This window comes from Cryptomeria japonica, chromosome 6 (assembly GCF_030272615.1).
Source record: "Cryptomeria japonica chromosome 6, Sugi_1.0, whole genome shotgun sequence".
Lineage (NCBI taxonomy): Eukaryota > Viridiplantae > Streptophyta > Pinopsida > Cupressales > Cupressaceae > Cryptomeria > Cryptomeria japonica.
In genome coordinates, this window is record NC_081410.1 from 623,842,569 (window position 1) to 623,854,573 (window position 12,005).

A 12,005-nucleotide genomic window follows, 5' to 3' on the forward strand; every position below is an offset into this window, starting at 1 on the left:
AATTTGGAAATTTCTAGCGGGGTAAAGGTTTCTACTATGTTGAATAGTTTTTTTCCTTTTTTCCTTTTCTTGCAAAGTGGATTGTTCAAGGATTCTTTATGAAGGCCCTTGGTTTTTGAGTTCAAATGGTCTTAGTATTTAAAATTAGTCTCTTGGTTTCAACCTATGGAAAGAAAAATTGTTGTTTCATGTTTGGGTTCAGTTGCCTGCTTTGCCATTAGAATTTTGGGATGAAAATGTTTTCAAGACAATTGCCAATTCTTTGGCAAGAATAGTGCTATGGATAAGATTACAAAGTTTAATAACTAATAAGGGCTTATTATTTACTCGATTTTGTATGCTTGTGGAGAAAAATCAAGCTCTCCCTACCCAAATCACCCTATCCTCTAAATTTGGGGATTGGGTGCAGTTGTTTGAGTATGAAGACTCCACGGTTATTTGTCATGCATGCAATGGGGTGGGTCATGGCTACAACTCTTGCTTAAAAAATAAGAACCATGCTTTGTTTGGAAAAAGGAGACAAATAAGGATGAGACTTTCCTTGTTCTTCAGGAGGTCCAAAATACGAATTCTAACAAATGGAGCTCTCTTTTGGATTTTTCAAGGATAGATAATGCTTTGGAGCCTAATGAAGGATGTGCTAGTGATTTTATGTCTCCTGCTTATCTCAAAAAAATGCAATTTGGGGAGAAGGATCCTTCCACTACGCTCAATCAAAGAGCTTTGGACCAATTTTTAAACCACCCTGATTTCAAGCTAGTTCATGTTTTCTTTAGTGTTGATTTGCATCTTGTTGTTTTGTTGTTGTTCTACTATTCTATAGCTATTTTGTTTTAGCTATTTGTTGTTTTGTTGGGCTTAATGCTTCATCTTTCTCTTTGTACAAGGGATTAGGGCCCTTTCAAAATCCCTACTTATGTAATAAAAAAAACAATGGATTAGATTAGACTAGACTAGACTAGACTAGACTAGACTAGACAACAAGCATACTCACATCAATAATTAAAATAACTGAGGAGAGATAATACTTACCCTATTGTAACTAGTTAATTTTTTGTTCCATTGACAATCATATAATGCATAAGGTCTCATGATTAAAGAAGCAATAATAGTGATTTCGACTTAGACTTCTACAACAAAACTTCAATAATTTAATTAATTAAATTTAACCAATTTATTAACTTAAAGTTTTTCAAGAACATGTACTACAAAACCCAACTACTTTATGACTAAATCAAAAACTATAAAAAAAAATTGATAAACAACTGAAAACAATGTAACTAAGAAATTACTTAGAATTTATTGATAAAAACTTGCTATGTATACATTGTTTGTTAGTTTAAAGAAATAAATGATTGTTTAACTTCCCTAGCTATAACTGCTTTGTATTAGTATATGTAAACAATGATTATATATATAAAGGGGAACTGTCATGGAAGATGGACAACTCTTCTAGTATATTTGACATTTTGGCTTATGTAAATTATAATTATATTAAGAAATAACAACGACGATATGCACAAACATCATGATCTGATTTGACTCGGTTCATGCTTTCTTTATTTTGAATTTTCATTTGGATTTTACAGAATTCTGCCGTTAAAATTTGGGACCATGAACTGTATGTTGTACTACTGAGTACTACAATAACACTAGCCTCCCTCATTACGGTACTGCCTCAACTGTACTACCCAAATTGACCATTACCAAATGCATTATATTATTGGAGGTCCAATGCTTGATCTCGCACATCACTTCCACATTTGGGTTGCCAAATCATTATTGAGTGCAGCATTGACGATCTCAATGTATTAATTTTGTTATCTTTTCTCGTAATTTCATCCATACATTTTCAATTGTCAATACTGCAATCAATCATTCTTTGGCAAATCTAATGGCTGAGATCGAACAGGTCCGTAGAATACAAAATCATTTACCAAAGGTGTAGAACCTGCTCTGGTTTTCAGAAGCCGCCAGATCTGTGAGATATAAAAGCAATCGAATTCATTCACAGACAATCATCGGAGGTGGAGTTATATTGGTTTGATTTTGCATTTTTTTTTCAAATTTAGGGTTTTATTCATCTGAAACCTGTATAACATGAGTTCTTTAAAAGTTAGAATGTCTGCATTGCTCAGTAATTTAGAGACTTACACGAGCAGAATCTTTAAATAAGGCACAATATTTTGTTAAAAAAATTAGGCAGATGTCGCAGTCAGTGGATACAGAGGGTAAGGCTGGGGTTTTATTTATGGAGTTTTTAGTTTGAAAGTTTTTAGGAATATTTTAAAGTTTGTGATCTCTTGAATTTAAAAGTGCAGTTCAGTTTAAAAGTTTAAGTTCTGAAATTTTGGAAAACTGGTGGAATAAATTGTAAATACAGAAATAAAAATAAGTAAATTATTTTCTCTTCAATTATTATTTAGTAAATTATTTTCTCTTCAATTATTATTTTTGGGCTAGATGATCTAAGAGTGCTGGGAAATGATTTCTAACTTCACAAGTGAGAGGAAAAAAATATTAACTGGTAGAGCAATTTCTAATTTTACACCAATCTAAAATTTCAGATGATTACAAGTATTAGAATTTTATTTTAAACTGATAGAACAATTTCTAGCCCACCTCAATTTCATCAAATCTACAGTCTTATAAAATAGAAACTGTTATTATTTACAGTTTTATAAAATAAGAACTGTTATTATCCCCCCCAAAAAAATCGGTTAATCTTACACCATATTTTTCTTTTTTCATAAGATCCTGCTCTTTGTAAATAGATCTGAAACCCCATAGAACTAAGTTAGTAGGCTAGGCTAAAGTAGAACTTTAATCGTTAAACTTATAAATGTATTTGAATCTTCCAGATCTCTCACCCAATCATTAAATGCCTGCGCAAATTATTTTTAAAAACACTATTAAATGAGGCGGAAGAGATCAGGGGTGGAGATTCGTTACAGGGGAATGAGGAGGCAGCCAAGGGAAAATACACGGCAGAGATACTGCAGAAACACTACAGATTATACAGGTATTTATTTACTTGGAACTTATTTACAAAAGGGCATTAAAGAGATGTCATCTCATGGAATGCAATGACTGCAGGATATGCTCACAATGGAATTGTTGAAAAGACTTCAGAGACTTTCAAGCAAATGAAATTGGCAGCAGGTGTAAAGCCAAATTTCACTATGTAATGCCTATTTCATTTATGGAAGTCTTGGAACAGGGTATGGATATCAATCGAAGTGTAGAGGAAAGGAGGATTTTTGTCAAGTTTCACAGTCTAGCAATTGATTTGGTAACATGTATCCACAATGTGGAAGCATGGAGATGGCCTCTAATGTGAACTGTTTGATAGAATACCTCAAAGAGATGGCCTCTAATGTGAACTGTTTGACAGAATGCCTCACAGAGATGTGATATCATGTGAACTGTTTGACAGAATGCCTCAAAGAGACGTCATCTCATGGAATGCCATGATCGCAGGATGTGCACAAAATAGAATTGCCTTGAAAACAAAATGGAACTGTTAGAAACTTTGAAGCAAATGCAATTAGCAGATGCAAAGCTAAATTCCACAACCTTTTCCAGCATCCTCCATGCCTGTTATTCTGCCTACTTGTTTCTATAATATAGAAGAAAAATAAATTAAATTATTATACCTTGTTCTTTATCTATATCTAATTACTGCTTGAATATAAGGTTTGTATTTGTAAAGTCATGAATGAAATGAAAGGAGGGCTCTAGAAAACTCTAGCTGATACTGCCTCTCACATGTATTGATATGTTGGATATATGAAGAAAATTATTTAATAATTAATTAAATTATTAAATATAATTAAAGAGTTTTGTTTAATAAAGTATTGTAAATCATTTGGTTGAGTACAATTGGTGAGGGTGGTGGTATGTTGTTATATTATCTAGATACCAAAATTTAAATTCATAAATTTCACCAAACAAACTTTATTTTATTAAAAAACCAATAGTCTTTTAAACTACATTAAATACCATACAACTTATCTTCTCACATTAGGATGAGAATTTTAATGAAAGTCCCTTTAATTGATGATCCAAAGTTATATATCCTTGATTGTTGAGGATTTTCATTCTACCAATTAAGACCCCCTTTAAGAGCATTAAATTTGCAATTTCAGCATTCTTAAAAAACATAATACTATGGAGTTAATACAACAACAATTACATTTATCACACATAATTGTAATAATTGTATTTTATTTATCACTATTTTTTTTTCATTTTTCAAGTCAATTGGAGGATGCCAATTCTATAGTTTTTCCAACCAGCAACATGGTGACAATTCTACACCACCACTTGGGTACTCACATTAGAATGTGGTAAGCTCCTAAAATTGAGATTATGCCTAGACCTAGACCTAAACTTTAAGGTTTCATTCATTATAACTCTATTTACCTATCCTTTTGGGGAATTAAAAGTTACATAGTTCATACATTAAGGATAGAGAATTCATCCTCCCCTCTTGTGTGAGATCATTAGTCTCACTTTTAAATAACAACTATGAATTAAGATTTTGCATTTCCTTTAATCCAATAATCATGGAATGATAACAACACAATACAATCAAGGGTTAGTTGCATACCAATCAATAGTGTATGAACATGCACAAAACCACATAGGGACCATATCTTTCCAACTCACATGCACATAGTGATTGACTCAAGCATACATCATCTAATCACAATGTGGTTAGCTCTCACTTATATAGCAAAAACAAGTAGATAATCAGTTTGTATACTCTCATACATAGGTAGTTTAGCTCCAACATATGCAACCTATACACAAGGTGACTAGCTTATACCCACATTACAAGTAAACATAGTGACTAACCTAGACATCCAATATATATACTTAATAACTTGACAACCTCACTAGTACACATAATGACTAGCAAGAAAAAAGGGAGCAACTGCAACCTTATAAAAAATTCCCTTCTCTTGGTTTATTAACACAAAATTGTAAGTACATTTGGTCAAAGAAATAAATGTCAATATATCATGCATGACTTCTCTTAATAACTAATAATATGGAGCAACTAAATCATGTACTTTTACTCAATAGATTTGACCATCCCTTGTCAAGTAATTATCAGTCATAAGAGATTACATGAACTTCAAATAGGGGCATGTTTCATGATATGACACCCTTACTATATGCATGACTAAGGAGTTATATGAACCTTAGGAAGTTGAGTATAGTAATTAAATTGTTAAATTGAAAAGAAACTAAGAAAAAATGAAGAATTATGCTACAATGATGCTATAGATCTATGGGTATAGGTTATTACTAAAAATTCAATAAGTTTTTTGTTAATTGACACTAATCATCGGTTGCTACATGAATGATTAAATAAATAATTGATAGTTTAATGCAAAATATTACGAAACTAATTACTAACTTGTAATACTAAAGTGACAGTGTACCTCAAGTGGGCCCTTGCTTGTGGTAGTTGCACTCTCTTAGACAAATCAACTATCTATTAATTGACTCCTCATTCACAATCAATTCAATGCAATTTAATAGAAGACTTGTTTTCTTCTATTCCTTGTTTGAAAGAAAAATACAAATGCTTGAAAAACACGTCACATTCTATCTACATAGTTTTCAATATACAAACTAACTAACTCTAAATATTTTGGACTCATAATTACACATGTTGACTCATTATTTTATTTTTATTTTTAAGGTAAGTGTTATCTTTATGGGGATAGCTCCTTATATTACTCCAAAAAGTAGTACATATAATATCCATACTGATTACAATACTAGCCAAATAGAACAACTGCTACTTAAGCCCAAGATCCAACTATATTAACTACATTATACCTATCCAGACCCACCATATGCAATACCGTTATCGAAAGTTATCCATTACTCATTCCTCAGAAAGTGCAACACTTGCGAAATCAATTCACCCAAATTGAAAAGAGTATCTGACGACGCCTTTGTCAGCCACTAGTCCTCTGCCTCCTTAAGTTGCCTAAATATTGTCAGATCACCATTCGAAACCCCATCTCTGAAAGTCAACCAGGCATCCTTAACAAAATTCCTATTCCTCCGCTTCTCCTCCCTCTGATCCCTATCCTCTCTCTCCTCCTCACTGTCAATCATTTCATGTGCATCAAGGTCCTTCTCATCCTCGGTCTTATCCTCTTCCGCTTTTGTCTTCTCTTCTGAGTCTGAGGATAGGTACTTAGAAGGATTAAGATAGATCTTAAGTATGTTTTCCTTAACTCCGTCCTGCATCTCACACAGGGCCTCTGCCACTGCATCCCCATAATCGTCATTCACAAAGTCTCTCACAATCTCTATGCACCTCTCCTTTGATTCCAGGTCATCCACAATCTGTGCTAATACAGCTTCGTAAATGAAGTCGTCGCACCAATGCCTTTCCAAATTCAAAGAAATGTCCATCATTTCCAGAACCGCCTCATAGATCTCATCCTCTGCATTAAACAACGTAATGCACTTATGCTCAATAGTTTCTGCACAATTCCTGCACACAATCCCTATGAATGGAGTCATCCTATGCCAACAATACTTTATATCTTCAAGGATGAACCACTCAATGAAACCCCAATCCTCATATAGAAACCCATCGCTTCTAGAATCTAGTAAAACGACCTCGACAAACCAAACATATCCAATCATAAGTACAGGCAATCTTGAAAAAATCTTATTTTAGATCTTTTATCCCTGCTAATACTGCTCTTGTTGCCTTCTCTGAATTGTCTTTTCCTTCTACAATTAATTGCCTAAATCTCCAAATGCTACTCTTACTCTTCCCCGTGACTTGGGCACATCGTTGGCAGTACTCGAAGAGCTTCGAGTCCTTGTCTGCAGTGCATGTCTAAATTTTTGAAATGCCATTATGCTTAAATTTCCTTGTGAAAAGAAGTGAGGCGCGGTCACCTCATATGTCACATACTAAGTCTACCCCTATCCTATACCTTGTCGAGGATACCTCAAAACGTCCTTTTTGATGGCATCCAATAGTTCTAGTGAAGCTTCATCTAGCCTGATCGTGCAATATTGATTTTCCCCTACTGCTCACAAATTTACCAGGAGGTCTACCACTCTATTTCCCTCTCTATATGTGTGAACAATTTCGAAAATCCCAATCCGTTCCAACAAACTATTGATACAAGGAAGCCATTTATTTAATTTCCAGTAATGAAAGGAAGATAGTGTCACACCATTGATGATAACTTGGTAATCTCCTTCTATGATAACCTTGGAGATGTTCCCCTTAACACACATGTTCAAACCTGCTTCCAAAGCTCTGATTTTTGCTTCATTGTTTGAACTCTCACCTAAATTACCATACACTCCATTAATCATTCTACCATTCTCATCTCTTAGTACAACCTTGAAACCAGCCTTGCCTGGATTACCTTTGCTGACCCCATCAAAATTGAGCTTCATCCAATCCTTTAGCGTCGCAATCCATTTAATCAAACTTCTATCTACTTGTTTCTTAGAAGGTACAACAAGCCCTATCTCTTTCAAAGACCACTTTGTCTCCATGCTCCTATCCCAATTTTTATATCTATAATTATTTCTCATGACTCTCTTACCATATACAACTTCCTCTATGGCAACCTTAATTTTTGAAATAAGTTGCTCGGTAGATAGATCTACTTCCTTAAAGATTCTCCTATTTATCTCCTTCCAAATATGCCACACTACCAAAGTCGTTCCTACCAACCAATTATCACCCCATTTAGATTTGTCCATTTGAGGTCATGACAGTAAAAAAGATTTCATTCCTGACAGTATGCAAGTTCACCATATCAAGCAACCAATCCCAACACTTGTTGGCAAAGAAACATCTATACAACAAGTGGTTCATAGTCTCTTCCTCTTCTTTACATAATACACATCGGCTAGGACCAACGATGCCAATAATATTCAGTCTATTCCCGATGATTACCCTATCATGAAGGGAAATCCAAAGAAAGGCTCTAGCTTTAGGAAGAATTATATTTCTCCAACACAACTTATGCGGCCAAATGGTGTCCCTCAATATTTTTCTTTGTATTTCATAACCAAGTTTAACACTGTAATCCCCTGATTTGACAGCACACCAGAAAAGAGTATCTTCCTCCTCAGACACCAATATCGTCCTACTCCTTAGAATTTCAGCCAATTTGGTACATAGTTCCTTACTCCCAATCTCTATATTCTTCCACCTAGCCTTATCCCCCCTAAATCCTCCTACTTCAAAATATTGATCCACTCTGTCTCCCATATCATTTGCCACATCACTCACCCAGTTTTGATCATCAAACATTTCCCTGATAGGCTTCTCACCATCCCACGAGTCATCCCAAAATTTTGCCTTCCACCCATTCCTGACTTGCCAAGGTAGATGTTTGGTGATAATATATCTACTCTCCCACAAGAAATTCCACATAGTTGGTCCCTTGGCTATGTTTGCTACAGAAAAAATTCTCTTTGACTCCTCCAAATCGAAATATTTGCTCCTAAACACTCTAGACCAAAATTTCTCAAGATTTTTGTACATCTTCCAGGCTAGTTTTGCACCTAATGCAAGGTTCTGAACATCCATTTTCCTCAAGCCTGCCCCTCCTTCTTCTTTACTTAGATAGGCGGTCTCCCAATTGATCAATGGGATTTTTTAGCCTCCTTTTCCCCTTCCCAAATGAATTTCTTGAGCATCCTGTCTAGCTTCTTGCTAGCCGCCCAGGCATCCTGAAACATGACATGTTGTAGATGGGTATGGCCAATAAAACCGATCTAATCATGGTTAACCTCACTGCTTGAGATATCCATCTATTTTTCCACTGCTTTGATTTTCCTTTACACTTGTTAATCATGTCCTCCCAGATTTGGTTTTGTCTACTGCCATAGTTGATATTGATTCCCAAGTATTTGAGAGGAAACAATCCAATTTGATATTCCAATAGGCAAGCTATTTTAATGTGGGTTTGTCTATTAGTGTTCAAGAAGAACACCTGTGATTTCTCCTTATTCATAATCTACCCCGAAGCCTTTGAATACTCCTCCAATGCAGATTTGATCATTGAGGCTTCCTCAAATAGCAATGTATCCTCCGCAAACTAAGAGTGAGTGATGGGCTCCACTAGGGGATGGATAGAGATCCCTTTCCACCTGCCCGATCTGCATAATCTTCTGATCCTACTACCTAACACTTTCGCCATCAAAACAAATAGAGACGGGGATAAGGGGTCTCCTTGTCTCAATCCGTTAGTAGCATCAAAGAAGCCACGTACTGATCCATTGACTAGAATGGAGAAACATACAGAAGAAATACAAAATTTGATAGACTCTATCCATTTACTATCAAAACCCGTACAGACAAGAACTTGTAATAGAAAATTCCAAATGACCTTATCATATACTTTCGCTACATCAAGCTTGATCACCATACCTTTAATCTTTTCTTTGTACATGGAATGAAACACTTCTGAGACCAATATGATACTATCTGCAATCTCTCTACCTAGTATAAAACCATTTTGATTATCTGCAACAAGTTTAGGTAGAATCTTTTTGAGCCTGGATGCCATAGCTTTGGAGATGATCTTGTATATCGTGTTACAAAGTGAGATGGGGCAGAAACCCATCATTGATTCATAATCCTACTTCTTTGGAATAAGTACAATCATGGTATGATTCAATTCCCTCACAAACCTTTTTTTCTTTCTGAATTGTTCAAATACTGCCCAGATATCATTGCCCATGAAATCCCGACTGAATTGAAATACTTCGATCGTATAGCCATTAGGACCAGGAGCTCTGAGTGGATGCAAGGCAAATGTTGCCTCTTTTATATCTCCAATAGAAAAAGGAGCCATAAGCATCTTATTATCTTTAGGGGAGACCAATGATTCTATATTCTTAGTGATGAATGAAATGTGATCTGTCCTTAGAGGGTCATCACCCAAAATCTTCATAAAGTGATCCAGGGAAGCCTGCTCAATTTCCTTCCTGGAAGAACACCAAATGCCTTTCTCATCTTTGATGGAAATAATTTTATTGAAAGTTCTTCTAACCTTGGCAAAGGCATGGAGAGATTTGGTATTAGAGTCACCTTCCATAATCCATATTTCTCTAGATTTGTCTCTTCGATATAGTTCTTCTCTCTTCAAGATTTCCATATATTCTGCTTTCAATATGCTTTCTAGTTTAAATTCCTCATTAGACATATCGACTAACATCAATTTTTCATGGATGCTTTCCAATTCTTCATCTATTCTCAATTTTTCTGCAAATATATTTTTGAAGAATTCATTATTCCAAATTTTATTTTTTTGTTTCAAAAACTTTAATTTTTTTGCAAAACGAAAGCTAGGAGAACTTGCAAACTTGTTTCCTTCTTCCCACCACCTTTTTGATTACTTTTAAAATTAGGATCTCTCCACCACATGCTTAGGAATCTGAAGTAACTTCTACGAGTTGTCTTGTCTTGGTCTAGATTTAACAAAACAAGAAGATGATCCAAGCCAGTTTGTGGTATAATGGTTGTGGAGACCAAGAATTGCCCATTAATCTAAAAATCACTCACAAAGAACCTATCCAATCTTTCAGAGATCTTGGATAAATAGATCCTCCTTTGTCCAAGTAAACAACCCATTCTCTGGGACCACATCAAACACTTTGATAGAGATGATAAAATCTCTGAAGTCCATCATGACTTTGGAACTTTTCCTGAGACCACCCAATTTATCATCTATATCTAGTATAGCATTAAAATCTCCGGCCACTATAACTGTGTCTAGGTTAAGCCTGTTGAAATCGTCAAGGATCTCTCCCCAAACTCTCGCCTTCTCCCTCGTTTTAATAGGAATATATACATTGATCAAGGGAAAATCCTCTTGCCTACCCATACTGGAAACCCGAACTATCATCCAATTAGAATTGGAGGCAATAGGAGAAATTGATATAGACAATGGATTCCAAAGAATTCCTAGACCCCTTGATGTCCCATTAACCGCTTGAAAAAAACTACTCCACTCAAAACAAAATTTTGAGAAATCTTGGGCCTTAACGTTAGATAGCTTGGTCTCTTGAATCAAAACTATATCAATTGCCAATTTGTCAATCGCTCTCTTGACCAAGCATTTTTTGTCAGGGGCAGCAAGACCCCTGACATTCCACGTAAGAATCTTCATCTTCTCCCAAGGGAGGGGTTACCTCCCTTGGACATCTTCAGAAAATCTAGAACACTAACAATACCTTTTTTATGAGGCTTTGTCTTCCTTGACTTGCCTCTTGCTCCTACGACCCTTGCAACCCTTGGGTTTATCCAACAAGGCATTCGTTGATTGACTAATGCATCTAGGATCCACATTGTCCAGTTCATCTCCTCTAATTTCCCCTTCTTCAAAAAATAGCTCGAATTCATTCTCTGACTTCTGAGACAGTGCCTCCGTCTCCCTAGGATTGTTCTCAATGGCCTTGTCCACGACTATCTGGGGCAACTCTAAAGAATTGGATACTTGTTCCCTAGCAATTTGTTTATTTTGTTTTTGGGTAGGAACCAGAGGCCCAATATCGCTCCCCGATTGATGATCATCATAAGTTAAACATAGAAGGTTCTGGGCGGTTGGATTATTCTTAACCACCCAATTTTTCTTGGGACTCCTAACCAAATTACTCCTCACCCTTCTAACAAACATTTTGCATTTTGTGGTAAAATGAAAATTGCTCCCACATCTTTGACAAGGATTAATTTCCTTCTCGATCTCAATTTGTTGTCTCCATTTGCCTTCTGAAGTAAGAAGAGTGATATGGGGTGGAATTATTTTCACCGCTGCAATCCTCAATCTGGTGTACGAATATAAATCCTCCTCTATTATCTTTTCATCAATATCTAACAGAGTGCCCAAAGACCGCCCAATCTTTTTGAGACTGCTATCTCCCTAGTATTACATTGGCAAGTTGTATAGTCTGATCCTAATCGGGCTATCATATACAGCCAAAGGAAG

At 35.5% G+C, this 12,005-nt stretch overlaps 2 protein-coding genes and 1 long non-coding RNA gene across 3 annotated transcripts; 1 reads left to right on the forward strand and 2 right to left on the reverse strand.

Annotated features, from left to right (window-relative positions):
- Positions 1 to 1,740: 1,740 nt before the first annotated feature.
- LOC131048622 (uncharacterized) lies at positions 1,741 to 3,653 on the forward strand. Its single transcript, XR_009106483.2, has 3 exons — positions 1,741 to 2,027; positions 2,862 to 3,022; positions 3,097 to 3,653. It is a non-coding gene; the product is annotated as an uncharacterized LOC131048622 (long non-coding RNA).
- Positions 3,654 to 9,656: 6,003 nt separating this feature from the next.
- On the reverse strand, positions 9,657 to 10,223 carry LOC131876750 (uncharacterized). Its single transcript, XM_059222223.1, has one exon. The coding sequence runs from the start codon at positions 10,221 to 10,223 to the stop codon at positions 9,657 to 9,659; it is 567 nt and encodes a 188-aa protein (XP_059078206.1).
- Positions 10,224 to 10,601: 378 nt separating this feature from the next.
- LOC131048627 (uncharacterized) lies at positions 10,602 to 11,189 on the reverse strand. Its single transcript, XM_057982663.2, has one exon. The coding sequence runs from the start codon at positions 11,187 to 11,189 to the stop codon at positions 10,602 to 10,604; it is 588 nt and encodes a 195-aa protein (XP_057838646.2).
- Between the last annotated feature and the right edge of the window lie 816 nt (positions 11,190 to 12,005).

Coding starts and splice junctions, on each gene's coding strand:
- LOC131048627 (XM_057982663.2), bottom strand. CDS start 11,189: ATGAAGATTCTTACGTGGAATGTCAGGGGTCTTGCTGCCCCTGACAAA.
- LOC131876750 (XM_059222223.1), bottom strand. CDS start 10,223: ATGTCTAATGAGGAATTTAAACTAGAAAGCATATTGAAAGCAGAATAT.